This window comes from Ochotona princeps, chromosome 22 (genome assembly GCF_030435755.1).
Source record: "Ochotona princeps isolate mOchPri1 chromosome 22, mOchPri1.hap1, whole genome shotgun sequence".
Lineage (NCBI taxonomy): Eukaryota > Metazoa > Chordata > Mammalia > Lagomorpha > Ochotonidae > Ochotona > Ochotona princeps.
The window spans coordinates 24367636-24395443 of NC_080853.1; the positions used below are offsets into that span (position 1 = coordinate 24367636).

At 48.9% G+C, this 27808-nt stretch overlaps 1 protein-coding gene across 7 annotated transcripts in view; it reads right to left on the reverse strand.

Annotated features, from left to right (window-relative positions):
• The window catches only part of RIN2 (Ras and Rab interactor 2), a 181793-nt gene that overhangs the window by 68993 nt on the left and 84992 nt on the right, over positions 1-27808 (reverse strand). For 5 of the 7 annotated variants that reach the window (XM_058679241.1, XM_058679242.1, XM_058679240.1 and 2 more), the window contains one exon: positions 27483-27574. In XM_058679241.1, the coding sequence (XP_058535224.1) occupies positions 27483-27539 (57 nt within the window). In that variant the 5' untranslated portion in view covers positions 27540-27574. Of the gene's footprint in view, positions 1-12017; positions 12163-27482; positions 27575-27647; positions 27669-27808 lie in introns of those variants that run through there. The other 2 variants (XM_058679244.1, XM_058679239.1) reach the window with 2 other exon arrangements.

The following is a 27808-nucleotide window of genomic DNA, read 5'->3' on the forward strand; positions in this document are numbered from 1 at the left end:
GATCCAGCTCCCTGCTAATGCCCTGGGAAGGCAGCAGGTGAGGGTCTAAGCACTTTAGGTCCTTGTGATGGAGTTCCTGGCTCCTGGCTTTGAAGTGGTTCAACCCTAGCTGTTGCAAAATCTTTCTCTTTCCCTCTCAAATAATTAAATATTTAAAGAAAAAAAAAAAGATTGGGGCCAGTGTTGTAGTATATCGGGTAAAACCACCGAATTTGCCACATTGGCACAAGTTCATGTCCCAGCTCCTCCAATTCTGATCAGCTCCCTGCTAACATGATGGGAAAAGCAGCAGAAGACGGCCCACGTGCTTAGGTCCCTGCACTCTGATGAAGCTCCTTGCTCTGGCTTCAGCCAGCTATTACGACCATTTGCCATGTGGGAAGTGAACCAGCAGATGGAAGATGTCTCTTTCACTCCAGATTCATTTATTTATTTAAAAGTTACAGAATCTTAAAGGAGAAATAGCCAGAAAGAGAGAAGAAATGTGGAAGCAGCTTTGCACCTGTATCTTGAAACAGTTGTTCTGCTGAGTTGGTCATTTGTTTTGTTCATTGCCCAAGGTCAGTATTATGCTAGATTACTCAACATCCTCAGAAATCAGAGACGGCACCCTATCCATGCCAATGACTTTGCATTTTAAAGCTTAGTAATTCACCATGAAATTCCAGGTTGTCCCTGTTCTCTGTAGCTCTGCTTAACTGTTCGCATTTGTGTCTTGAGTTAGACCCAGTGCTTTCTTCCTGTGTCTTTTCAACAAGGGTTTATGGAGTTGCTGGAAGCAACAGCTCCTGGGCTTATAAAGGGGAGGGAATCCAGTACGCAATGTGCTCCATCAAGGATGATGTCTTGACACACCATCAAGGAGAGCAGAGATGCCAATTCTGGGAAAGAAATTGTTTCAGCAATGATGAATTCTGAAACGAGGTACACCTGTTTAGGTCCTCGGGTGGCTGGATGTAAGGAACGCTGCGGTCGCATAGCTGAATGTTTGCGGTTTGCTTGGTGGCCTTGTTAGCGACCAACATGCTGTGTGAGGAGCAGCATCCTAGAACTGATGACACAGGGCCTGCAGGGATGACCAGCAGGCCCTTCAGGCTCCTGGACTTGTCCTAACATCCTATTCAGGGCTGACCAGGGCTCCTGGAGGCCAGCCTCAGCTTCCCAAACTCAGCCTTGAAGACTAAAACCTGGCTACTGCACCCTTGTCTTTCAGTTTTCAGATGTCTCCACTGAAAAGCAACTGACAGGATCACCCTGAGTGCTATATCCATGCTCAGGGCAATTCAGCCACCAAAAAAAAAACCAAAGAACCAAAAACCACAAAACAACAACCAAAAAAAACCCATTTCTACTGAAAAAAAACAAAACAAAACAAAAACATACAATGTGACCCAAAGCCAAAATGTTCCCCTTAGAGTCTATCTGGAGATTGTTTAACCTCAGGGTCATCTGCAGGCCTTTTTGTTTCACTCATTATTTAATTTAAAATTAGAGTTATAGAGACAGAGAGAGAGAGAAAGAGAGAGATAGAGAATTTCTATCTCTGGGGACGCTAACTGAGTCTTATAAATGGGTGCAGGGCCCCAGGCACTTGTGCTATCTTCCGCTGCTTTTCCCAGGTGCCTTAGCAGCAAGCTACACCAGAAGTAGAGCAGCCAGGACTTGACCGGTGCCCACATGAGATACTGGTGTTGTAGATGGCAGCTTTACCCAAATACCACAACACCATGCCTACTTTTTTTTTTCCCCTGCCAAATGATATTTGGAAGAACACAGCATCCCAAAGGTTTGGTTTTATTGGCCTGTGTGTCTTCAGTCAGTTTTGGATTAGCTTAATCCAGTGAAATTACATGGCATGCAGGTAAAAAAAATGACTGAATGTTGGAATATCAAGCCAACAGTGCATCTTGTGAAGTTAGACACAGAAAGCTGGCCCTCAGTGCACAGTAGAATGTATTCCAGCTGCCATTCTGTAACACCAGCGTGCTACTTATCAGCATTTCCACTCCAGGACCAGCTTAGCATGCAGTGGACTTCCTCATGAAGCAGCGGAATCAATCTCTGACACAGGACTGTCGACTCTCCTCTGTGCTGCTATCACGTGGCACCTGAGACTGGGTAATTCAGAAAGAACAGAGACTTCTTTCCGATAGCTCTAGAGACTGGGAATCCAAGGTCAAGGGGCTCACAGCTGGCAAAGACCTCCTTATGGCGTCTTATATGGCAGAAGGGCAGGAAAGCCTGTGAGTGTGAATGGCAGGGAGTGAACAGCCTTTTATCGGGTGCTCAGTAACCTCAATAACCAATCCACTTCCAAGTTGAGGCCACTGCCCGGGTGAGCCAATCACTCCCTAACATGGTTACACTGGGCATTAAGTTTCCAACATATCGGCTTTGGGGAACATACAATGTACTTGTGGCCATGTTTCTTGCTTCTTGAAATGAGGCTATTTATTCTAAGGGTGCCTGTGATATCTAAGGACTGGGATGGTGTGGGGCGGGTGCTTAGCCTATTAAGACTTCAGTTTGCTCAAGCATTAAACAGACCGGTGGGTTCCCAATTCCCAGCTGTCCTGCTCTGCCTTTCCGGAATGCAATGGCATGAATTTGTAGCTACATTCACTTCCCTTTTGCCATTTTCCTATTGCCCAGCTGTCTCTACTGAGCTTGTCCAAGCCCCACAGGAAGCAGTGTGACTCATCCTTTCTGGAAGGCAATCTGAAGGTATAGAACAACACTTGAAGCAGGAAAGTATGAGCAGAATGAAAACTATGGGAGTCAACATTTCTCATTTTGGGAGTTGACCCAGAGAAACAACCAGATGTAAGTCAAAGAATGTTCCTGGCAAGTGTCTGGCAACTGTGTCCTGGGCACACAAAGGATCTTGCAATGATATGAGGGAGGACCACACGGTTACTAAAATGGTGTTTTTGGTATCTATTTACTGAGACATACACTCTAGAGTAAAACATGGTACATCAACAGATCAGCATCAGGATGTGTTATCAAATTGAAAAAACAAGTTGCAAAATAGTGCTGTTCCAAGTTATAGCACTGTTGGTTACATAGGGGGAGGCACTTGTGCAGATTGTTGTAATATAGTACAATTACAGATAGAGTAATAATTTGGATACATCCACCTCAGTATATTCACTGGACTCTTATCCAGGTAATGAGAGGTCATGGTTTCTTTACACTTCTATACTTCCCTTCAGCAAACACACTTTTTTTTAATATAGAAAAATAACTACTTTTATTTAGGGAGAAATAAAGGTAGAAGAAGAATTCAGTGAGTGGAATGAATTAGAGAACCTGCAGGGCTCAGCAAGTTGATATCCTGACAACAGGAGTTGAATTTTTCTGGTAGAAGTGCTTAGCAATTGACTGTTGGGTCTTGATAGAACAAAGGCTGTTCTGTCAAGTAGCATGGCTGAGCTGCTGAATTTGTCTCTTGCTCCCTGAAGCCAAGGCCATCTCACTGAGACTTGAGCTCACCCACCGATCCCCCTTGGGAGACAAACTTGCTGATTACACAGAAGGGTAGACTTCAAGAAGAAATCGAAGCTACTCCTATTCCAAAATATTAGTCATGTGCCGGGAGGTCTTTCCTTAAGAGGCAGAGAGAGTGAGCAAGCTCACTCTAATCTGCTAATTCTCTCTCTCAAGGCCTACAGTGGCAAGGATTGCAGCAGGCCAAAGCTGGGAGCTGGGACCGCCACCCAGTCATTTCAATTGTGTGGCAGAAATCTTATCACTTGGGCTATGGCCACCTGCCTCCTAGCGTCTGTGTTAACACTAACCGGGATCAGGATCCAGAGCTAGGATTTGAACCCAGATACTCTGATGTAGGACTAAGGGGGTCTTAACCACTAGACCAAACATGTGCCCCCTCAATATTTTTCTAGTTTAAAAAACTGCACAGGGACCAGTGCTGTGCCATTGGACTTGCTTGATTACGCACAGGCTCCCACACAGGTGTCTTTCATTAATAACCTGCGACATACGGCAGCTCCACTTGTGATCCAGCTCCCTGCTAATGCACTTGGGAAAGCAGCAGAGGACAGTCCTAGTCCTTGGGTCCCTGAACTCACGTGGGAGACCAAGAAGCAGCTCCTGGTTCAGTCCTGGCTGTTGTGGCCATCTGGGGAGTGAATCAGTGCATGGAAGCTCTGTTTCCCTCTCCCTCTCCCTTTGTAACTCTGCCTTTCAAATAAATAAGGAAAAAAAAATTTAAAAACAACACTGCCTAAGTTCTGAGCTGTAATTTTCCCTGCACTTCACTGCTCCAGATATCCTACAGATACCTACAACTTCCTAACGCCCCGAGAGCTGGAGTCTGCGTGTGACACAGACTTCTCCAATGTTGTCTGCCTAACACTAGTGTGTAGCGTGTAATGAGGCATGGTTTCCATTAAAACGTTACTGTTCCCATCATGGCAGAAGTAGCCAATGAAATAGCTAAGCAGAGTCACCATACACTCCTTGGACCCTGGTAGATGCAGGTGGACAGGGTCCTGGGTCTCCAGGGAGGGAACAGCATGTGCAGGATTGTCAGGACCGACTGTCTACCAATGTGCATTTCTGGGGACAGTGTTTTGCAGAAATCTCTCAAGATAGGCTATCACGGAGCTGTGTCCCTGGGAAAAGTAACTGGTGTGTATGGAGTTTCAATTTTCATTAAAAGACACAGCAGCAATGCACAGAGAGGAAAAGTCCAAAGGGGAAGGAGAGAGGGTAGGACTCGATAGCTTGCGACATCAACATTCTAGTGCGCTTTCTGAGAGCATGTGTTGGGTTTAAGGCATGATACAAAGGGAATTCGGGGTGGAAGCCAATGTGAAGCTCTGGCGCTTGCAGCCTTTGCAAGGAGCTGGGTGACAGTGCGGGGCTCAGTCACTGAGATCTGAGGACAGAATCTGTGGGCCCCGCGGGGCCACTCCCTGGGACACACACAGTACTTACTGTGAGCACCCCACCTACATCCCTCCTGAGGCTGGGAGAGGGACAGCCTTCTGCTGTAGGCACCTGAAAGCTCTGTCCATATGTGGCGGGGAGGGAGCAAGAGGCAGGCTGGGGAACACCCAGGAGTTCCCACTCCAGAGCAGCCCTAGCTAGGCAGAAGTGGGTGCAGGCATCTCACAGCTTCCTTGCCCTTAGGTGGCACTGCTCACAGGCTCCTACACAGGTGGCCAGGTCTCCAGTGGGGTTGAGCCTCATGTCAACCACCTTTGCTGCCTGCTTCCCTTTGCTGCTCCCCTAATGCAGCTTCATCAGATCTCCCTCCAGCATAGCTGTCCCTGTGTCCAAGAGAGTTGCTTCCAGGAACCCCCCCACCCAGCAGATACCAACACCTTCACGGCTCAAGTGTGTTCCTTTGTATAAAATAGGATAAAAGTACTTGCATAAAACATGCTCATCTTCCCCCATACTGGAAATCGGCCCTAGGTTACTTATCGCAGAGCACACATGCTATGTAAACAGCCGTAGTCGGCATCCTGCCTTGCAGGGAACATGGACAAGGAAAAACGCCTGCACATGTTTGGATTGGATGCAGTTCTTTTTCCCTGAATACTTTCAAGCCTGGGATGCAGAATGCATGTGTAAGGAGAGCAGACCATGCAGCACATTCTCCATTCACCCACTGCCACATGAGTTGGCCTCAGGCTTGGCTGTTGTGAGCAGGGGTGCAATCAAACCCAGCCTACAGGGATCGCCTTGACTGACTCCAGTTCTTGGAGTATACGGCATTTTGAGCAATACTGACACTGAAAACTATAAAATATTGATGAAAGAAGTGAAGATTATGCAAACAAATAAAAATAAAACTCGCACCCATGGATTGGAAGATTATTAAAAATGTCCATTTTATACCAAGTGACCTACAGTGCAGCTCTTATCAAAAGGTGAATGACATTCTCTAGAGACAGGAAAAAAATCCCAAATCTCATATAGAACTGTAAAATATTTCAAATAGCAAAGCCATCTTGAGCAAAAAGGACAAAAGTAGAAATATCACATCGCCTAAAAACTTAACTGTAAAACCTCAAATTGCAAACTCAAGGAACAAATACAGGTCTGCGCATAATGCTTTTGGATCAGACCCTGAAATCACAGGCAGCAAAAGCAACACAGCAAGAGAAGAAATGATTTGGTTTTGTAATTGACAAAGCATTTTGATGAAGTGCTCCACTAATCAACAAGGAAATGCAAACCACAACCAGAAACAAAATACCATCTTACCCAAGTTAGACCGACTCTTATAAAAAACGCAAACACTGGTAAGGAGGCAAAGGACAAGAAGCTCTTACACCGATGAATGCAATTTATCAAAGTCATTATGCAAGGCAATACAGAAACAAAACAAACAAAAATCAATCCTTTGGATCCTCCAGTGGGGAGTACTAGTACAAAAGCCATTTGCCTCTTCCAGTCAGAAAGCACCGAGAGTTGCATATTTTTTTTTTTAAAGATTTTATTGTTATTGGAAAGCCAGATATACACAGAGGAGGAGAGACAGAGAGGAAGATCTTCCGTCCGATGATTCACTCCCCAAGTGAGCCGCAATGGGCCGATGCGCGCTGATCCGGAGCCAGGAACCAGGAACCTCTTCTGGGTCTCCCACGTGGGTGCAGTGTCCCAAAGCTTTGGGCCGGCCTCAACTGCTTTCCCAGGCCACAAGCAGGGAGCTGGATGGGAAGTGGAGCTGCCGGGATTAGAACCGGCGCCCATATGGGATCCCGGGGCTTTCAAGGCGAGGACTTTAGCCCCTAGACCATGCCGCCGGCCTGAGTTGCATATTTTTTAAAAGATTCATTCATTCATTTTATTTGAAAGGTAGAGAGAAGGGAAATTCAGAAAGATCTTCCATCCACTGGTTCACTCTCCAAGTGGCTGCAACAGCCAGAGCTGAGCCAATCTGAGGTGCAGTGTCCTCAAGCCTTGGGCCGTCCTCCACTGCTTTCCCAGGCCACAAGCAGGGAGCCGGATGGGAAGAGGAGCAGCTGGGACACAGACTGGTGTCCCTATGGGAGCCCCGAGGTTGCAGGTGGAGGATAAGCTAGTTGAGCCATAGTGCTGAGCCCTGGATATTGTTTTTTGAAGAACATTATACAGTTTTCTTTCCCTGGAGAATAACCACATTTCTGCGATTAAGGGGGGCCCTGTATCCACAAGGTATGTGTTCATGTGAGTTGTGGTGAGTCCATGATGGGCTGAAATTCAATCCGGATTGCTCTGTTAAGATGCAATTCCCAGGGCCAGCATGGTGGAATAGGAGGCTAATCTTCCACCTGTGGTTCTCATATTCTATAAGGGTACCTGTTCTGGTCTGTGCTTCTCTACTTCCCATCCAGCTCCCTGCTTGTGCCCTGGGAAAGCAGTCGAGGGTGGTCCAAAGTCTTGGGACCCTGCACCCATGTGGGAGACCCGGAGGAAGTTCCTGGCTCCTAGCTTCGGATCTGCACAGCTCCAGCCATTGTGGTCACTTGGACAGAGAATCATCGGATGGAAGATCTTCCTCTCTGTCTTTCCTCCTCTCTGTGTATCTGACTTTGCAATAAAAATAAAATAATTTTTTAAGTGAAATAAATAATCTTAAAAAGATGGGCCTGGCACGATAGCTAAATCTTTGCCTTGCATACAGCAGGATTCCAAAGGGGCTCCCTGCTGATGGCCTGGGAAAGCAGTAGAGGATGACCCAAACCTTTGGTACCCTGCATCCACATGGGAGATACAGAAGAAGCTCTTGGCTCCTGGCCTCAGATCGGTTCAGCTCTGGCCACTGCAGTCACTTCAGGAGTGAAGCAGCAGGTGGAAGATCTTTCTCTCTGTCTATCCTATCTGTAAATCTGCCTTTCCATTTAAAACAAATTAAAAAAAAAAAACTAGCATGCAAATTGAGTAGCAGTGTCATTCATAGAAGCCAAAAGAAGGTGGCCATCCAAGTATACAACGATGGATGGATGGATAAAGAAAATATTATTCAGTATTAGGGCTGACATTGAGGTGTAGCAGATTAAGGCACCATCTGCAATGCTAGCATCTCCCACTGATGCTGGTTCACATCTCAGCTGGCTCTACTTCAGCACCCTGATAATGTATCTGGGAAAAGCAGTGGAGGAGGGCCCAAGTGCCTGTGACCTGTGTTCCTCTGGGAGACCCGGTTGAAGCTCCTGGCTTCTGACTTTGGCCTGGTTGCGTGCTGGCCATTGCAGTCATCTGGAGAGTGAGCCAACAGATAAAAAAATCCCTCTCTGTGTTGTAAGTCTGACATTCAAATAAACGAATAACTTAAATGAAACTATTCTTCAGTCTTGAAGACTGCATGCTCACTGCATGCTCCAACATGGATGATTCCTAAGGACTTCATGCTACAACAATGAATCAGACACACAAGAGCAAGTCTGGCAAGGGAAATCTTGAGGTCAGGTTCAAGGAAACAGAAACTAGAAGGGTGACCGTCAAGGACTAGAGGGAGAGCCGGGGGGAATTACTGTTCTGAGAACAAGATTTCACAAGATGAAAGAAGTTCAGCAGATGGCTGGGTCAGAGCGCTGCGCAGCAGCATGAAGAGAATCAGTGCCGCAGGACTGAAGGTTGAAAAGTGGCTAAAACGGTAAACTGAGTTGTCATACAGGTTATGCTGCGATTAATGAACACTCTCCAGAGTCAGAAAACAGAGTAGAAGAGATTGTTGCTGGCTTTGCGTTTTTACAATTGTGAATTTACTTTAAAGAAATAATCCACAACCAGGAAGGTACAGGGGTTAAGCACCATTTAGTAGATCCTGGTGCATTTGTTCACTGACTTGTTCTGAATTTTGTTTATCGATTTGAAAGGCAGAAAGATGGACGGACACAGAGATCTTCCATCTGCTGGTTCCCTCCCCAAATGGCCTCGATGACCTTGGGCTGGGCCACGTCAAAGCCAGGAGCCAAGAGTTTCAAGCACGTTTTCCACGTGGGTGGGCCATCCTCCATTGTTTTTTCCAGACACATGAACAGGAACCTGGATTAGACGTGCAGCACCGGGACTTGAACTGGCATGGGATGCTGGTATTGCAGACAAGAGCTTAACCTGTTGTACCACAATGCCAGCCCTGGAGAGCCAGGTTGGAGGCCTGGCTCCCATGTTTCAGACCCAGCTTCTTGCTCTTGTGCACCCTTGGAGGCAATAGGTGAGGGTTCAACCATCTGGGTTCCTGCCACCCTCATGGGAGACCCGGCTGAGATGCCCTGGGAAGGAACAGCAAGGGTCAGAGCTGGGAGAGCCAAGCTGAACTCCGTATTTCTTTCCTTCCTCTATGTTGCTCTAAGCAACACCCCAAAGCACCTGCTTTGTCCTCGGCTATGGCATTTTTGCTTCGGATGAGAAACTTGTCTATGGTTGGTGATTTTTGGTCTGGGGGGCAAGGGGCAAGGTGACACATACTGGGGGAAGATTCTGGGCGCAGGCTGAGTTGGAGAATGTGCTTTTAAAGTTTGGCAGAATTCAATCACCCAAACACACGGTGTGTGGGGCAGGCACTAGGCTCAGTGGTACAGACGCTGCTGTGACACCCACGGCCCACGGCAAGGTGCCTGCGTTCAAGTCTTACGGCCGTGCCCCACTGTAACTCCTTGCTAAATGCACCCTGGCAGGCAGGCAGTGGGTAATGGCCCAGGCAGACGGGTCTCTGCCAGCATGTGGGAGATCTGGATTGAGTTCATGATTTTTGGCTTTGCTAACTCAATCTTGGCTATTGCTGGCAACGGGGAGTGAAATTGCAGATGGCAGATTTCAACAGTCTCCCTTTCAAATAAATAAATGCATATTTTAATAGACATAAACACTGATTAACAAAAGGGAAAAAAATAAATAAACATTTTAAAACATATGGACATTCAGAAATAGGTACCAAGGGCTGCAGGAATCTACTGAGTAAGGAAGACATTATATATAACACATTATGTATTATATACACATATGACATTATACATAAACAATTTGGCATTATAGATAAGTACCACTGAAAATCAGAACCAGGGGATGGGCACCTGGCCTAGCAGCTCAGATGCCTGCATCCCACATTGGATGGCCAAAGTTCAACACACACCTTAGGTTCCCGATCCCATGTTCCTGCTCAGGCAGAACCAAAGATGTCACTGAGTACCTGCCATATGGGAGATGCGGATTGAGTTCCAAGCTGCTGGATTCAGCCTGGACCAGACTCAGCTGTTGTTGGCATCTGAAGTGAGCCAGTGGATGGAAGCTTGCTCTCTCTCTCTCTCTCTCTCTCTGCTTCTTTGCCTCTCAAATAAATAAACTTTATTTTATTTTATTTTATTTTAAAAAAAGGTACTAATAGGGGTTAGCACTGTGGCCTAGTAGGTAAAAAAAAAAAAAGGTGCTAATTAAAAACCCTGGAAACAGTGAAGCTTCATCAGGCTGGCTCCTGGGGGAGAACCTGCCAAAGCACATGATACTTCCATGAAAAAGCTGACCATGTAATCCAGTAGACAGAGCAGGCTGTCTCCAACCAAGCACAGCAGGGTGCCTGGGTGGGATCCAGGACCAGGCATAGGCCTAGGGTGGCGTGTGGTCAGAGGAGAGCAGGGTCAGTGTTGGGCTCTGTGGTTTTAGTCATCTGCTGTGCTTACATAAGAGGCTGTCCTTGTTGCTTGGAAACACACACATTGAACGTATGAGGCGCGCTTGGGCGAGTACTTCCAGAATGTTCTCAAATGGTTCGGAGGACAAGTCTTCAAAAAGTTCATAGAAAAAAACTGCTTGCTTGTTTTCAATAAGAAAAACCATACATGGATTAGAAAAAAAAAGTTTCTACAAAAATATGCACCTTTGAAAACCATTTTTCTGTGAGCTTTTTTCATTTCATTTAAAAAAAAATTTCATTTTCTGTGAACTTTTTCAAGTACCTTCCTGTGGGGCAATACAGTAGCACACAGGCTGACCCTTCACCCTGTATCACCAGCATCCCATATGGGTGCTAGTTCGTGTCTTAAATACTCATTTCCCATCCAGCTCTCTGTGGCCTAGGAAAGCAGTGAAGGAGGGGCCAAAGCCTTAGGACCCTGTACCACGTTGGAGCCCTGGAAGAAGCTCCAGGCTTCGGCTCACCCAGTTCCAGCTGTTACAGCCATCTGGGTAGTGAAGACCTCTCTCTTTACCTCTCTACTTTTTTTTTTTTTTAAATCTGCCTTTCAAATAAAATGAAAAAATAAATCTTTGAAAGAAAGAAAAAGTGCCTTCAAGTACTACTAGACATATGCAGCTACATGTAAAAGCTAAATAACACATTTACATAGTCACACAATTGCACTCTGTACTTGTGTGTGAGAGTGTGTATGTGTGAATGACAAAGCAAATGGAAGAATAAGTGAACAACCGGAGAAGCTATGACTGGCTCGAGAGTGCTGCATATAGAAAATCTTTCTATTATTCTTGCAATTTTCCTGGAAATTCAATATATATATACACACACACATACATATGTACTTTAAAGAGTAGGTGGAAAATAGAATTAAAAGATATGTTTCTTAAATCTCTTTGTGTTCTTACCATCCAACGAATAAGAGTAATAAACTGAACCAAAACTGCCCAAAATATAACAAAGATATGATGTTTCTTTTGCAGGAAAAAAAAAAACCTTTTGAACTCCACGGCTATTTTTTCCATTATATGTGCTTGTATGAATTTTTTGGATAGCCTTTGTAGGCAGGAATTTTTTTTAAGTACCACAATAAAGTTACTTTTAATTCTACTTTCCCCTGGGTTTGTCACGTCCCCCCATAGTGTGCACACACACACTCAGCTGATCCTTGTGCTATTCTTGCAACTCTCCTATAAATCTGAAACTCTGTCAGTACCCCCTGAGCCTCCTCTCCCCATCCTGGAATAAAACAATAAAACACTGCAACCCGCCACAGAATGAAACCCAGGTGGTTGGGAACCACTTCCTTAATTTCTCCTAACAAGTGCCAAGGCCTCCTTGGCACAGTTATGCTGTTGGGAAATCTCACCCATTCTGGAAAGTTCCGTCTGTTCTGTTCCTTGGCCTCCGAATCTGTAACAGTGGGCTCCTGGAACACCTGTGACGGGAAGCGCGGCCAGCTGCCGAGAGCCACGGCCCTTCCTGTACAGACTGCAGGCCTAGGAGGCACAGTTGGGCATGGCCTGCGTGCACACCTGCCACGCTCAGCCAGGCCCTCCATCTGGGCTTCTCCTTACCGTCACCAAACAGGTCCACACCCAGTGGACAACTCAGCTCCCTGTGAACCATGGGACTGCCCAGCCTTGTTCTGGAATGAGCTCCACCTCCTTCTACCTGTGGGATCTGCATGATGAACTGTGACTGCTCTGAGCCTTACCCTTCTCATCTGTAAAAGGAGCAGATAGAACTTGGAGGGAGAAGAAAGGGAGCCAGCCTGAGGAAAGTGTCTGGGATACCCACAGATGAGCCCCAGCTGAAGTCAGCCCTGTCAGCGCCAGGTGGGGCTGGAAGGTACATCCCGGCATCCACACACAGGAGCATACACACACGCCAAAAGGCGTGCCCCTGCCAAGAACTCAGCACCTGGCCGGCAAAGGCTGCAGAGGGTAAATGTCCATTTCAGCAAACAACGAACCTGTGCGTCACTGGGGAACATATCAATAGGATCTGCCGCTACACATTAAGTGGTGGCAGTTGAATACTTTACAGTATTTGCTAAACTGAAGGCCTTCCATCTGGTCGTGGGGAGGAGGAGGGGACCACGTGGTGGTATGTTGTCAGAATTCAAGGCGGAAAGATCAGACAACCGCTCCTGCGACAGGTGCGTCTGTTTCTAAAAGCTGGAGAGTGGGCCTGGTGTGGTTTTGCCATCATTTGAGGTTCAACTCCTGTGGAGTAACGTTCAACAGATGACCACAGAGCTCCTGGCACAGAAGGGAGGGTAGCACGCTACCATCTGCTGTCCATCAAGGAGTCACATCTCCAGCTCTTGGTTGATCCTGAAAAGCTAATGACCTAGGGCCTGACATGGTAACCTGGCAGCTAACGTCCTTACCTTGAATGTGCCAGGATCCCATATGGGTGCCGGTTCTAATCCCAGCAGCCCCACTTTCCATCCAGCTCCCTGCTCGTGGCCTGGGAAAGCAGTAGAGGACAGCCCAAAGCCTTGGGACCCTGCTCCCATGTGGGAGACCCAAAAGGAGGTTCCTGGGTCATGGCTTTAGATTGGTGCAGTACCGGCTGTTGCAGTCAATTGGGGAGTGAATCATCTGAAGGAAGATCTTCCTCTCTGTCTCTCCTCCTCTCAGTATATCTGACTTTGCAATAAAAATAAAATAAATCTTTAAAAAAATCTTTTAAAAAGTGAATGACCTGGAAGTAAATGAGTGAGGTTTTTTTTTTAAGATTTATTTATTTTTATTACAAAGATATACAGAGAGGAGGAGAGACAGAGAGGAAGTACTTCCGTCCGATGATCACTTCCCAAGTGACCGCAACGGCTGGTGCTGTGCCGATCCGGAGCCAGGAACTTCCTCCAGGTCTCCCACACGGGTGCAGGATCCCAAAGTTTTGGGCCGTCCTTTACTGCTTTCCCAGGCCACAAGCAGGGAGCAGGATGGGAAGTGGAGCTGCCGGGATTAGAACCAGCGCCCATATGGGATCCTGGTGCGTTCAAGCTGAGGACTTTAGCCGCTAGGCCACGCCGCCAGGCCCAATGAGTGAGTGTTTTCCAACACTCATTAACCTGCACTCTGGGAATGAGAGATTCCTTGCACAGAATGCCCAACTCAATTTGGCTTAACCCATGGTTATTCCCCCCCCCACACACACACACATTCCCTTAAGATACCCAAACTCTTTCCAGAGTTCTTTGCATGGCAGTGGGGAGGGACAGCTTTGTGGCATAGGGAGTGAAGTTACCGCCTGTGACACAAGCATTCCATATATCAGTGGGTGCGCTGGTGGCTTCACTTCCATTCTAGCTCCCTGCTGACGCACCTGGGAAAGCCATGGAGGATGGCCCAAGTGCTTGGGCCCCTGACACCCACTTGGGAGGCTCCAGTTGAAGAAGCGGAAGGTACAGAGTCTCTGCCTCTTCCTCTGTGTCACTGTGGCTCTCAATCAATCACTTTTAGGTGTATTTATTTATTAGAAAGGCAGAGCTACAGAGAAAAGGTGCAGGGAAGACTGTCTCTCTGCTGATCGACTCCCTAGATGGCCACAAGAGTCGGGGCTGGGCCAGGCCAAAGGCAGGAGCTTTATCTGGGTCTCCCATGTTGGTACAGGGGCCCAAGCACTCGGACCATCCTCTCTGCTTTCCCAGGTACATTCTGAGAGCTGGTTCAGACGCGCAGCAGCCAGGACTTGAATCATGAACCCTATGGCAGGTTGCTGTTGTGACTCTGTTTTGCCACAATGCCAGCCCCACCTTTCAAAGCAACAAATAAATCTGTTTAAAAATTGAATTGTTCCTGTGCATGGGACAGAACCTACCACTTCCTGGATGAGTTTGATCACCTTGAGACGACGTAGCACAGTTGCTATAAAGGGGGAATGCAACTGACGTGGAGCGTATCAGGACGCAACTGTCACAGGCGTCAGGAAGCTGCGGAATTTGCAAGAAGACTGCACAAGTTTCATGGAAAATGGAACTTACAAACAGGGTCACTTTCGCCAGAAATTTCTAAATCCTTATGTATGGGGTGGTCTTCAAGAAATGTAAAAAAAAAATGCAGGTAATGAAGAACCATGCATGATTAACTTATCTTTTGGTTCCATTTTCCATAGGCTTATTAAATTGATATGCTTGTGTTGGTCGGCAGACACAGCCAACAGGGGTCGCCCTTTATGAGGGTTCCTTCCATACCAGGCACCTTCTGTCCACCATCTCATTTAATCCTCATAAGTCTCGGTACTATGGGGCAGAGGCTCTTATTAATCCCATCCTACAGATGAGCAAACTGAGGCCCTGAGATTCTGTCCGATGTCACACAGCAGGCTTTCAAATCTGTAGCCCTTGCACCAGGGTTCCCCAGTGTAAGACACCTATCCCTTGGTTACACCAAAGTCATACTAGGCTTTGTCACATATTAAAAGGCTACCTTGGGGTGCCTGGCCAAGTCCCTATGGCCACAGCATCCAGGATGAACTCCCCAGCTGCGTTTCAGACCCTGGGGCTCTATCAGGCTGCCCACTGTCTTCCTCCGGAACTGCAGCTTCCTGCGTCTTCGTATCCTCTTTGTTTCCTACACTTCCTTCCCTTGGGTGCTAAGCGCTTGGGCTGCGCTGGGAGCCACGGCACAGGGCTGCTGTGCCTGACCTCTGACCTCCAAGCCGACCACCCTTCCATGGAATCTGTCACGCATTAGAATCCAGTGGCCAGACACACTCAGCCATGTCCTTTTCAGAGCTGGCGTCACCTGCACTTGTCCTGTCTTCAAGTTCTATTGCGGTATTCAAAGACAAGGACATTTCTGGAAATCTACTCCACTACCCAGGTTTGTAGCTTGTTGCAGATGATAACCCTGGGCTGTTGACGTGAAGTGTCCTTCACCAAAGGAACAGGAAGGCTCAGGAGTGCTACAGTCCCCTCCTTATTAGTCACCCAGCCCGAGGTGAAACACTCTGAATTAAGAACAACCTCATGTAATCAAGACCAGCTTAGATGGCTTGTCCAGCCGGCCGCTTGCAGGCAGTACTTTTGGCCACCTCTGACAACCTACGTACACGCAGCAAGCAGGGGAGTGGGGGCCCTGTGCTCAGACAGCAGGCTCTGAACCCCAGCTCTGCCACTTAAACTCTGGGGAACCACCCCTGCTTGGCAGGCATTTGCTGGAATGGAGATTCTGTCGCCTATCCTGGAGACGGAACATTATTTTCCCAAGTGGTCAGCAAGTTGTCCTATTGAGGGCGGACAGGAAATCTGGGTCGGGCAGTCTCTGCAGCCACCTAGCTGGGGACTGTGGTATGGAAGGAGCTGTAGCTGGTCTGTTAGCCAATGGCCCCTAGCAGTGCTCCCGTTCACAGACACACCTGGCAGGCTGGACTGACTGCCCGTGGTGACTGTCACATTCCCTCTCCTGGGCCCCTCAAGTCTATTCCACATATTTTACATAAGGGGGTGCCTTTCCAACATGTATTTATGTTATCTGAAAGGCAGCGTGATAGAAGGTAAGAGAGGGAGCTCTGCCTGCACATTGGCAAAGCCAGTGTAGGGGCCTGGAAGACTTGTGTCCCCTATGTTTCTCCTATATAGGGCAGCTCACGTACTGCCTCCTCAAGAAGCCCTCTCCAGTGCCCACAGGGGGAGCTGTGCCCCTCAAATTTCTTTCACCCGCTTCTGCCTCCAGCACATCCAGTGCCCACGATGCCCCTGCCTTCCTGCACACAGGAGAACAGGTGAATCACGTATGTATAATACACCCATGGATGTACAATGGTCCCCAGCTTTGCCCACAACAAACACATTCCGAGATATCAGGAGATGCAGGAACCACAGCCAGTACTGAACCCTCTGCAGACCATGTGCTATGGCTGGGAAAAGCTCACGTGGCAAAGTTTCCTACGTGGAATATAACTGAACCCAAAAATAAACCCAGGTTGATCTTAAGCCGACCCACACAGGAGAGACAGGAGGACTGCAGTGTTACCAGGCAAGGGAGCAGCAGGTGGAAAGGCCAGAGACACGATGGAAGATCTGAGAGAGCGGCACAGGTCAAGTGTAAAGAGAGGTGGGGGTTGGGGCAGAGGTGGGGCTGGAGTGCTGCTAGCAGCGGGGGACACGGGCCAGCTGTTTCATCTGAGGGAGGCACTGAGGCTCCATCCTTTGTGCAGTTGGAATAACAGCAACTAAGGGTGAAGCGGAATTACCAACATAACTGTAAGCTGCACTGCAAGTTTGGTAATTGATGCCTCTTTCACTTCCGCACGTCTCCAGCCTCTGCCCACTGGGTACCAGTAGCATTTTCCAAATATTTCCAGAGAACCCTTAAACGAGACTGAGTTCCTTGCCATGGGGAGCAGAACCCCAAGTGACCTCCCAGCTCTGAGACAGACAAGAAGCCCAGAATCTGGGAGCAGGAGGAGGGAGACAACCTGAAATGCCCCTTGGCACCCCACAGAACAACCCCCAAGTATTCCAGGGTGAAACTGAAACCGGGACACTGGCACCCCGAAGTGACCACTTGGTCTCTCTTCTGACGTTCAAGAGGCGCTGGCTGCGGCTTACCCCACCCCAGGGCACCCTTACTTCCCCTTGGCTTCTCCTGCCTTCTATGGGGAAATCCCCTGGAGCACCCCAACACGGGATGGTCCCCAGTCATGGAATGGGCCATACTCACTTACTGGATAAAGTGCAGGATGCGCACACCATTGGGTCTGAGACTAACCCACCCAGCATGTTTTGTTGTTTTTGTTTTTTTAAAGATTTATTTAGTTTTATTGGAAAGGAAAATTTACAGAGAGAAGGAGAGACAAAGAGAAATATTTTCTATCCATTGATTCACTCCCCAAGTGGCCGTTGCAGCCAGAGCTGAGCTGATCCAAAACCAGAAGCCAAGAACGTCTCCAGGTTTCCTACATGGGTACAGGGTCCCAAGGCCCCAGGCTACCCTCTACTGTCCTCCCAGGCCACAAGCATGGAGCTGGATAGGAAGTGAAACAGCTGGGATATGAACCAGCGCCCACACTGGAACCCAGCGCGTGCAAGGCGAGGACTTCAGCCACTAGGCTTTTGCACCGGGTCCCCACCCAGTATGTTTTAAGTTATACATGTCCTAACTTGCTGGGATTTACTTTCTCTTAGCGCTGAAATTCACAGGCAGCTTCTGCTCTGTGTTGTTTTATTTGCAAACTCAGCCAGCACAAGCCCACATCCTGTGAGTGAGGCCCTGGATGGCTGGAGTCATGCCCAAGGCTCCCAGGCTCCAGGATGGCTGCAGTCAAGGGCCCGTGGTGAGGACTGATGGCTTCCTGCGTAGGTCTTTGAGAGACACAGCTGAGAAGGGTGGGGTATGGGAGAACAGGAAGTGTGGGTAAGTCAAGTGAGGCCCAACTCATGTGTGCAGCCCAGGGGACCATAGGAAGTGGTGGGTGAAGGGTATGCCCATCATTGCATGCATGTCTGGGCACATGCGTGCTGCATCCCACCCTGAGAGATCGCTTCCAAGGTTAAGGACCAGTCAGCGACGAGCTGCCGCCTGATTCACCATCCACAGGACCCCGAGCAGGTGACTGAACCTATCCAGGCCCCAAGGGGGCAGTAACAGCATGAAAATTCAAGAGGCTCCTCATTTTCAGGACCTTTGAACAGTGGCCATTATCTACCTGTGTGCCAATCCAGCGGAGTGGGTGGTAGGAAAGAAACATCTCATCAGGTGGTGGGGAGCGCGAAGCCTTACAGACAGAATAACTGACCCAAATCATGCAAGAACTAGGAGCCCAGCTGACAAGGTGCTCACTCTCCACTTTGCAAAGCAGGGACATCAAGCCGCACCTAGAACCACGTGATGCTGCCGATGGAGGTGATGGACACCACGGCTGCAAAACCGCTGGTGGAGACCGCCATCTTACCAGTGTCCTCACTGGCAATGTCCTTGCTGCTGACCTGGGGACCCAGGAAGAAGCGGTCTTAGCCCCAGTCCCTGAGCCAGGTCCAGCTCAGAAGGCCTTGCTTCAAGGGAACCAGAAGGTTCCTCAGGTCCTGCGGGCACTCCACTCCAGGAGTGGGCAGTCAGTCCAGGCCCATGTCCTCAGCCGGGTACTGAGCCCCTCCAGATGTGCTCCAGGCAGGACAAGCCCCTGCCACCATCAGGAGCAGCAGGCTTGCCAACAGCTACAAGCATTTATTCACTTAGCTGCCGTTCTGTACCGGACACAGACAAAGTGCTTTTGAAGGATAGCATTGTGGAATTACCTGTTGTTGTTAAAGAGTTATTTACTTATTTGAAAGTCAAAGTTAGAGGGGTAATGGGCAGAGGCAGGGAGAGAGGAGGAGATGGAGATCTTCCTTCCGCTAGTTCACTCTCCAGATGGCTGTCACAGGGTTGAGCCGGGCTGAAGCCAAGAGCCAGAGCTTCCTGTGGGCCTCCCATGTGGGTGCAGAGGCCCAAGCCATCCTCCACTGTTTTCTCAGGCTGTTAGCAGTGCACTGGAAAACAGCTGGATTTGGAAGTGGCATCCACACGAGATGCCGATACCGCAGGTGGCGGCATTATTTGCTACACCATAGTGCTGGCCCTGTACAATTCTTGGGAAAGTCCATCAACCCCCGGTTTCCAGGTGGAAGATAGAACCCTAGGAGTTGCAGTTACGTGCTCCAAGCTGCACAGGCGGTAGGTAAAGCAATCTGGGTACGATCGGGTTGCCTCACTGCTGCAGTTCACCTGTTTCCCTCACCTGTTCCACCTGTGTGGTGAGGGAAGCTGCGGCTCAGGCCCCTGGGGGCGCCCTGGCCTCCGGATTCAGGGACACAGTGTTGGGAGAGCTTGACAATATGTGTGTGTCTGTATCTTCCCTTCTTACCACCTCGCACTGTCTCCTGACCGCTCCTCTCCGACCATCACAGGGGACTTGTGCCCGGGGCTGCTCGGCCCAGCTCACCCTAAGGGTTGGTGGGCTGTGGGAGCAGGCAACGAGCCTCAGCCTCCCCCTACAGAACTCCCAACTGGCCACAATGGCCAGAGCAGAGATGAACTCCAAGAGTCAGGAGCTTCTTTCCAGGTCTTCCATGCAGCCACACTGCCGCAAGGAATTGTGCTATGGGTTTTTCCACCCAGGTGGGAGATCCAGAAGGAGTTCCAGTGTTCTGGCTTTGGCCTGCTCTAGGCCCAGCTGTTGCAGCCACTTTGGGCATCACCAAATAGATGGAAGATTCTGTCTCTGTCTTCTTCTAATCTCTGTGAATCTGCCTTTCAAATAAAGTTAAAAAATAATACTAAATGGACGAACAGCATGTAGTGCACTAAAAAGGCTATAGAACCATGGAATCCACTGCCTTCTAGAAACACGAACAGGAACTGCCAGCCTTTGATTGCTAGAGAACCATGCCCAGGGGTGGGGGGGGGCAGGGGACATCAGGGGGACAACAGGACTTGACAGGAGGCACTGGGCACAGAATGAGAGGCGTGTGTATGTATATATACATAAAAAATCCAGTATCTGCTGCAAGGTAAGGCCACTATGCCGCCCATGATGGAATTATGTGGGAAGGCAAGCTGCACAAGGCAGGAAGCAGTGGGAACCCAGCCCCGGGGGACCGTGGGGGACCACAGGGGCCCAGGGTGCTAGGGTCAGGTCCCAGTGCCACAGCGTCTACATGCTAGCAGGTCTGGGCGCTGGGTTCCTTGTCCGTGAAGGCACAGGGTGTAGCTCAGTCTGCTGGCAAGTGTGACAGCCAACGGCCATACATGTGACACTGAGCGTTTAGGAGGGAGCCGAGCTAAACCGAGACCTCCTGCATGTGAAACACACTGCTTCAATGGCGTGCAACATTGTGCGTCTCAAAGAAGCACCCACTGTGCGCGAGTCCGTACAATTCTGCTGTCAATAAAAGGGAATAGCACACACACACACACACAAAATTGTTCAATATCTATTCCACACTGGCAGATTTCTTCTATGCTTTCCCTTGTTTTCAATGTTTTTCATGTGAAAATGCAGACTCGTGCCTGCATCTCACGTTAGCACTGCTCTGAGGCCAACACCAGGTGTCACAGTCTAGAAAAAACTTGATACACAAAGGGTGGGGCCAGCAGTCTAACCCACTGTTGGCATCCTGGCAGCTCAGACCAGAGCACCAGTTCAAGTTCCGGCTGTTCCACTTCCCATCCAGCTCCCTGCTAATGATCCTGGAGGAGCAGCAAAAGATGGCCCAAGTGCTTGGGTCCCTGCACCCACATGGGAGACTAGGATGGAGATTTGGCAGTTATGGCAGTTATGGTCATTTGGGGAATGAACCAGTGGATGGAAGATCAACACCCCCCTCCTGTTCTGTCTTTAAAAACAAATAAATGGATAAATCAAACATACACACACACAAATATTGGTATCAGGGTAACCATGCTACACTATAATACAATGAACAAATCGTCACCATGGTGACTACTAAATCTCTAATCTTCCTGCTATTTCCACTGTGAGGGGCTTAGACCTGTGTAGTCAAAGGCTTGTGATCAGGTGGCCTTGCACACTGGGCAAGTGACATCTGGGCACCAGGAGATGCGCTGGGCTACCAAGGGCCAACGCTCAGTTTGCACCCATTCACAGACCCCTATGAAGATCTGCTCCATGGAGTCACTACGAATGGACACAAGATTTGGGTTCTGGCCATTTGCTCGACATGGACCCAACATCCCTGTCGGCTGCTGCTCAACAGAAAATTATTTTCCTCGGCCATGCCTGCATGGAAACGTTTCCACACACTGGAGAAGAAAGTTCAGTGCTGGTTCAAACAGAAGGAATCGCAGGGCCCTAACTTGGGGCCTTGCCAGTTCCAGATGATTGGAAATATGTTCCCAGACAAAATTCTTACAAATAGAATGCTTTTTCACACAGTGGGGAAGAGAGACAGGTGGTTTGGGGAATGCTCAGCTGAGGCCCAGGGGACCACCACCCCTGGTTTGTATCATTGATTGGACCAGATTTTAGCCATGTGCTCACTGGGAAGCTTGTCCTGCCTCTATACAGTGGTAGACAGCTCCTCCATCGCTTCTCAGGAATTTAATTAGATGGACAGGTGGCTAGCCAGGTTAGGACACATGAGTCCTACATTGGAGTTCCCAGCCTCGGTGCCTCGCACCCGACTCCAGCTTCCTGCTAACACAGAATCTTACAGGCAGCAGCAATGGCTGGACTACCTGGGTCCCTGCCACACTTGCACATTCCTGGATCGGGTTCCTGGTTTCTGGATTCCACCCTCTAGCCAAGGCAGGCATTTAGGGCAAGACTCAGTAGATGACAACTTGCTCACTCTTTCTGCTTCTCACATAAATTCATACACATTGTTTTTTTGTTTTTGTTTTTTAGAAATATTACAGCTTTGTGTTTCTGAAGGACAAACATGATGCTCTTTGCTAAGAAAACCAAGCGAGGGCCTAGCACATCAGCCTAGTAGCTGAAGTCCTCACCTTGAATGCACCAGGATCCCGTATGGGTGGCTGGTTCTAATCCTGGCGGCCCTGCTTCACATTCAGCTCCCTGCTTGTGGCCTGGGAAAGCAGTCGAGGATGGCCCAATGCATTGGGACCCTGCACCTGTGTGGGAGACCTGGAAGAGGTTCCAGGCTCCTGGCTTCAGATTGGCTCAGTTCCAGCCGTTGCGGCCACTTGGGAAGTGAATCAACGGGTGGAAGATCTTTCTGTCTCTCCTCCTCTCTGTATATCTGACTTTCCAATAAAAATAAAATAAATCTTAAAAAAAAAAAGAAAAAAAAAAACAAGCAAGATGACAATGAGGCTCTTGCTGGGTCTGTGCTGCTAACCTGGGCATCCAGGCAGGACCGTCTGACTTACAGGTCTATGTGCAGGGTCCCTGTAGGGCTGACGCATTTGCTTCTGGGTAAGTTACCATCATTTTCCATTCACCATGTCCCAGAGACACAGAAATTGAGATTTACATGCTGGTCACCCTGTGGGCCCTTGGCCAGGGCTCCCACACCTGGTCCTGCCAGTTTCATTTTTGGAGCCAAGTTAAGGTAGGCACTTCATGAAACCTCCCTAGCCAGTGAATGGGGTCTCACCCAGCCTGGAAGGACAGTGGGAGACTGTGTGGCAGAGGTGAGGAGAGGGAGAGGTGGCAGTGCGGGCAACATCCAGAGACCAGGCATCAGCGGAGAGGGCTGATGTCACTGCAGCGCCAGAACAGGCTGCCAGGGGAGGGTGGTGGCACAGAGAGTTGGGGCAAGTTGTGGGAACTCCATGAATGCCAAGATGGAGGCAGCGGACATGGTCCCGTGCTCAGTAAGGTGCCAGAGTCTCCAAGCAGGTGATGGGAATCAATGGAATGGTTTGGGAACAAAGACGCAAACATACATAATGGGTGTTGGTAAGGGTGGGCTACAAGTGACATCCTCTCCCATGATGAACGACGGAGACTCTGTGAGAAAGGGACCGCAGGGCAGGGAGGAAGTGGTCTAGGGTTGGTTATGCAGGATTTGCTAGCACCTGGTGCTATTGGGATGGGGGGTGAAGCGGGGAGGCTCAGGGTGAGCGCTGTGACTGAGAAACAGGAGGGACCAAATGACACTGAGTTTCCTTGCAGCTAACTCGGGGCCACCCAGACCTTCTCCAGCTCCGATGAGGTCTTTGCACAATCTCATTCGATGTACCCTTCAGGGGGCTTGTGTCGCAGCACAGCGGCTTCAACCACTGTAATGTCGGCATTCACAAGAACACTAGTTCAAGTCCTGGCTGTCCCATTTCTGATCCTACTTCCTGCTAATGTACTTAGAAGACTGTGGAAGATGACCCAGAGAGTTCTCTGCTGCCTGCCACTCAGGTGGGATACCTGGATGCAGTTCCTTACTGCAGGCTTCAGCCTGGCTTAGCCTCAGCCTTTCTAGCCATGTGGGGAGTGAACCAGCAAATGGAAGATTCCGTTCATCTCTTCATTTCTCTCTCTCTCTCTAACTCTCCCGCTCAACAAAAGTAACACAAACCTCAACAAAACATGCCCTTCAAATCCATAGCAGTAGGTGCCCAAGTCCGTGACCGCAGATAGCTCTGCCTGTTATGTTCAGGATATCACTCCCACCACGTTTCCCCAGTGACCTTATGCTGCAGGAAGCTATTATTCCGCACAGGTGGTAGAGCAAAGTCAATGACGGTGCTGTGAAGGACCGTGGAGTGTGTGTCCAGAGTATGTAGTCAGAGCTTCCAAGATGCGATTACCAGGAACAACCACCACGGGTCACGCTCTCTAACCCCAGATTGCACAGACAACCTGTGCAAGCTCTCCAGGTACCTCAAGTCCTCCAAAGCCTCCTGAGTCATTTCCACATGGCAGTAAAGAACCCAGCTGCTTTCTGTCTGTACGTGACCCCTGGCAGGTCACGTAGGCCAAGCACTCCTCAGGAAGGAGGCCCCTGGTATGCTTCGTAGATGAGTTGCTCACCACCCTACAGCCCATCAGTTTGTACTTTTTGAAAGTTGCTTGCTTCAAACCCGCCAATAGAAGCCTGCCAACTTGTTCTTTTTAAAAAAAGTTGAACCGACCAATCATGACTGTATAATTATATGGAATTGGCCTGAAATGTATAAGAATCCTGTGCTGTTCAACCTCGCTCTCTTTTCGAGCAGCTGCTAGGCTGGGGTGGTGGCTGGGAGCCTAGGTTAACCTGAATAAACTGCCCTTACGCATTTGCATGAGTTCAGACTCCTGATGATTTTCTGGGCACAACAGCAGGACAGCTGGAAAGCACAGGTCAGGGAGCTAGCAGCTGTGGTTTAAGAAGATACTCTGTGAGTGGGGGAGGTGAGAAGGACGAAACAGAGGTCCTACGATTACCATTCAACTGTGTACATGCTACACAAAAATCATCCCAATAAACACATGGAATTGAGCTGTGAGCCAAGCACAAAATTCAAGAATCCTCACACTTCTCAAAATGATCCATAGAGTTACAGCGCTTCCCTGGCATTTCTGGGAAGCACAGGCAGCGGCTTCATTAATAGCCCATGCTGCGGGGTCCAGCACTATAGCCTATTGGCTAAAGTCCTTGCCTTGCATGCTCTGGGATCACTTATGGGTGCCCAGCTGCTTCCCTTCCCTTCCAGCTCCCTGCTTGTGGCTTGGGAAAGCATTCAAGGACAGCTCAAAGCCTTGGACCCTGCGCCCACATGGGAGACCCTGAAGAAGCTCCTGGCTCCTGACTTCGGATCAGCTCAGATCAGCTCAGCTCCAGCCATTGCGGCCACTTGGGGAGAGAACCAGCAGATAGAATATCTTTCCCTTTGTGTCTCCTTCTCTCTGTATATCTGCCTTTCCAATAAAAACTAAATACCTCTGACTATGCTATTGTAATAATACAGGTGAAATCAGTGGGGGAGAGATCTGTAGAGGGGAAAGGAAATCCCAGAGCCCAGAGCAAGGTCCTTCCAGAGCAAGGACCCTCGATGACGTCATGGATTCTCTGGTCCTCTTTGCTCCTCACACAAACCCCCCCTCGGCTCTTAGGAATCATAGCCAGTGTTCAGTGCTGTGATCATACACTTAATACTTCTCTTTACTACCAGAAAGAAAGTTTCATGGGGTTAGGGATGGCTTCTGGTTTTGCTTTGCTTTCTCCTTGGCCTAAGGGCAACAGCGTGGCTGATGACAGGTGTAAAACAGGTGCAAATGGCAATGAAGAATGGGGAGAATCAGAAGGGTCAAGGTCCCAGGAGGTGCAAAAGGAGACCTGTCAGCAACTGACCTTGACTCTAAGAGCCAGCGTTACTTATCCACAGGGCAGTTTACACGTCATCCTGGCACATGATCTTTAAGACTAATCAGAGCATTCCCAGAGAAGAATAACAATGTTTACAAAGAAGAAAGAAGTATATAAAGTGACACCATCACCTACACAGAACATCTCCCTTGAATATATTAAATAACTGAAGCACAGCAAAGAAACAAGAGGGTAACAAGTGAAATGGTACAGGCTTCTTACCCCATGGCTACCTCAGGGGGATCTGGCCCAGGAGCCCTCAGGTGGAAGGACTCCTTCAGCAAGTCCAGGCGAGTCTCTCACCTTTAGCCTGAGTAGTTGTTTGCATTTTAACAGAGCTCAGGCTTAAATCTCAACCCGCTGATCCAATGGAGAAAAAACAAGCAGTTCCCAATATGTTTCCACAGGTTACAATGACGGACTCACCAAGATTTAGGCAGTGCTTTGGGATAAGGGAGAGTTTGGGATTAGTCCTCGTGGCATATACACAAAGGCTGCAAGTGAGTGAGCAGCTGGCCAAGTGCGTATCAAGCCCTAAGTATCCCCCTTGCATTCCTCTGCCCGGGTGGATAGAGGTTATTACAGGTTTGATGAACACTCTGCAAATCAATGGAGAATTGAAACAGCTTACATCCACAGAGCTCAGCTACTGGGAAGGCAAAGTTAGACCATCTGTGTCAACAGCACTTAACTCTTTCTCCCAGGATTTTCCTGCTCAGAGAGTTTAGGTTGTAACCCAATAAATAACTTTGCTATTTGCGGCAGGAAATTCCTACAGTTCTGACCGACAGTTTGCTCACCTGGGAAAACAAACAACGATTCGCTCATTCAGACTCATTTCAAAAACCCACCAATGCTGAGCTACTTGGCCACAAACCTCGCTCAAGCCCAGTCCCTTCTGCACCTAGAAAGACCAAGCTTACAACCTACGGTCAGTAGGTTTTGTTAGCTTTGCTCTGTGAACAGGCCCCTTTGGCTGGATTTTTGAGTAGGGATGGCAGTTGGTCTCTTGGCAGAGGGACGTATCTAATAAAACGAACGCTAACACATGCCTGCAGCCCACGAGGGCCGGACTAATCATTAAACACAATTGTTTTTTCTCAGTAAAGAGGTTCCTCATCGTCCTATCTCTGGGAACAAGCCGGTGTTGGCACACTTTACTTCTATTTTCCTACTGTGTGTATGTTTTTTTTTATTTTGCATTTTCCAAATGTTTTATAATACACATGAGCGATTCCAAGGATGAGCAAAAGGAAACAAAGCAGAAAGACACAAAAGGGGAGACAGAATCATCAAGTGTCAGAGTGACCAGCAAGTCTCCATGACACATGAAGGCTCTGTCTCTAGTTCCCCTCCATCTACATGCTACAAATATCCACCACAGGGAATACACAGCATGAGCAGGTACTAGGAAGGGCACATACTTCACGGGCAGCAACATGTAGGCATCCATTTACAGTTTCATCTCATTAAGCTACACAGAGAGGATGGATGGCTTTAACCACAGTGCCCTGCTTCTCTCAGGCTCTAGTCTCAGGAGCCTCCGGGGTGCAAGATAAAAGTCACCAGCAGCAAATCACACCAAGCCAGCCTGCCGCACAGAGTCCAGGAATGTGTTGTTTCATTTGTGAGCCCCTGAAGCGATGTGTAAACACGCAGAGAGTAGAACACACTGGCCCGCAGCACCCACGTCCCACACAGCCAAGTCCAACTTACACTGTAAAAGCACATCCAACTGAGAAACGGCTTAACACCCACCTCCCCTCAACTTCCCCCTGGGTGCCTGATGGGGTGTGGCATCTCCCTGTGCCCGGCCCTTGTGCCACACAGAAGAACAAACTCACAGAACCTCCAACCTGCTGTAAGACACACTCGGGAGCTGAAGCACAATTCGGGCAGGCTGTCTGAGCAGCAGCTGGCCCAGAGTGAGTGAGTGAGTGAGAGAGAGAGAGAGAGAGAGAGAGAGAGAGAGAGAGGAGCAAGTGCCGGCTTCTCTCCAAAGCTCCCCAGGCGGCCAGAACCAGGGAGCAAGCTGAACTTTCACGATCGCCTTCAAGGACTTCTCCTTACCTTAAAGAAGCTTCCTCGCTTGTCCAGCCCACAGGCGCCCATGGTTGGTGTAGACATCTCCCCAGTGAGGCTCCACTGTGCGCCGGGAACTCCTGAAGGTAGAAACATTTTTTAATGGTTAGTCCAGCCTGTAGGAAATTCCTTTCTAAGCCACAGAACACTCACAACAACAGTCTTGCCAAGATCTTTTTCCGTCAACAACACAGTGCCATTTATTTCCCACCACAGCCCTTGCACCTCCTCACAGCCCGATTTCCTGCCTGGCCGGCAGGGTTCCTGGGCTGTGCCCTACCTCGCAGCCCCACCCCCAAGCTCTGCAGCTGACG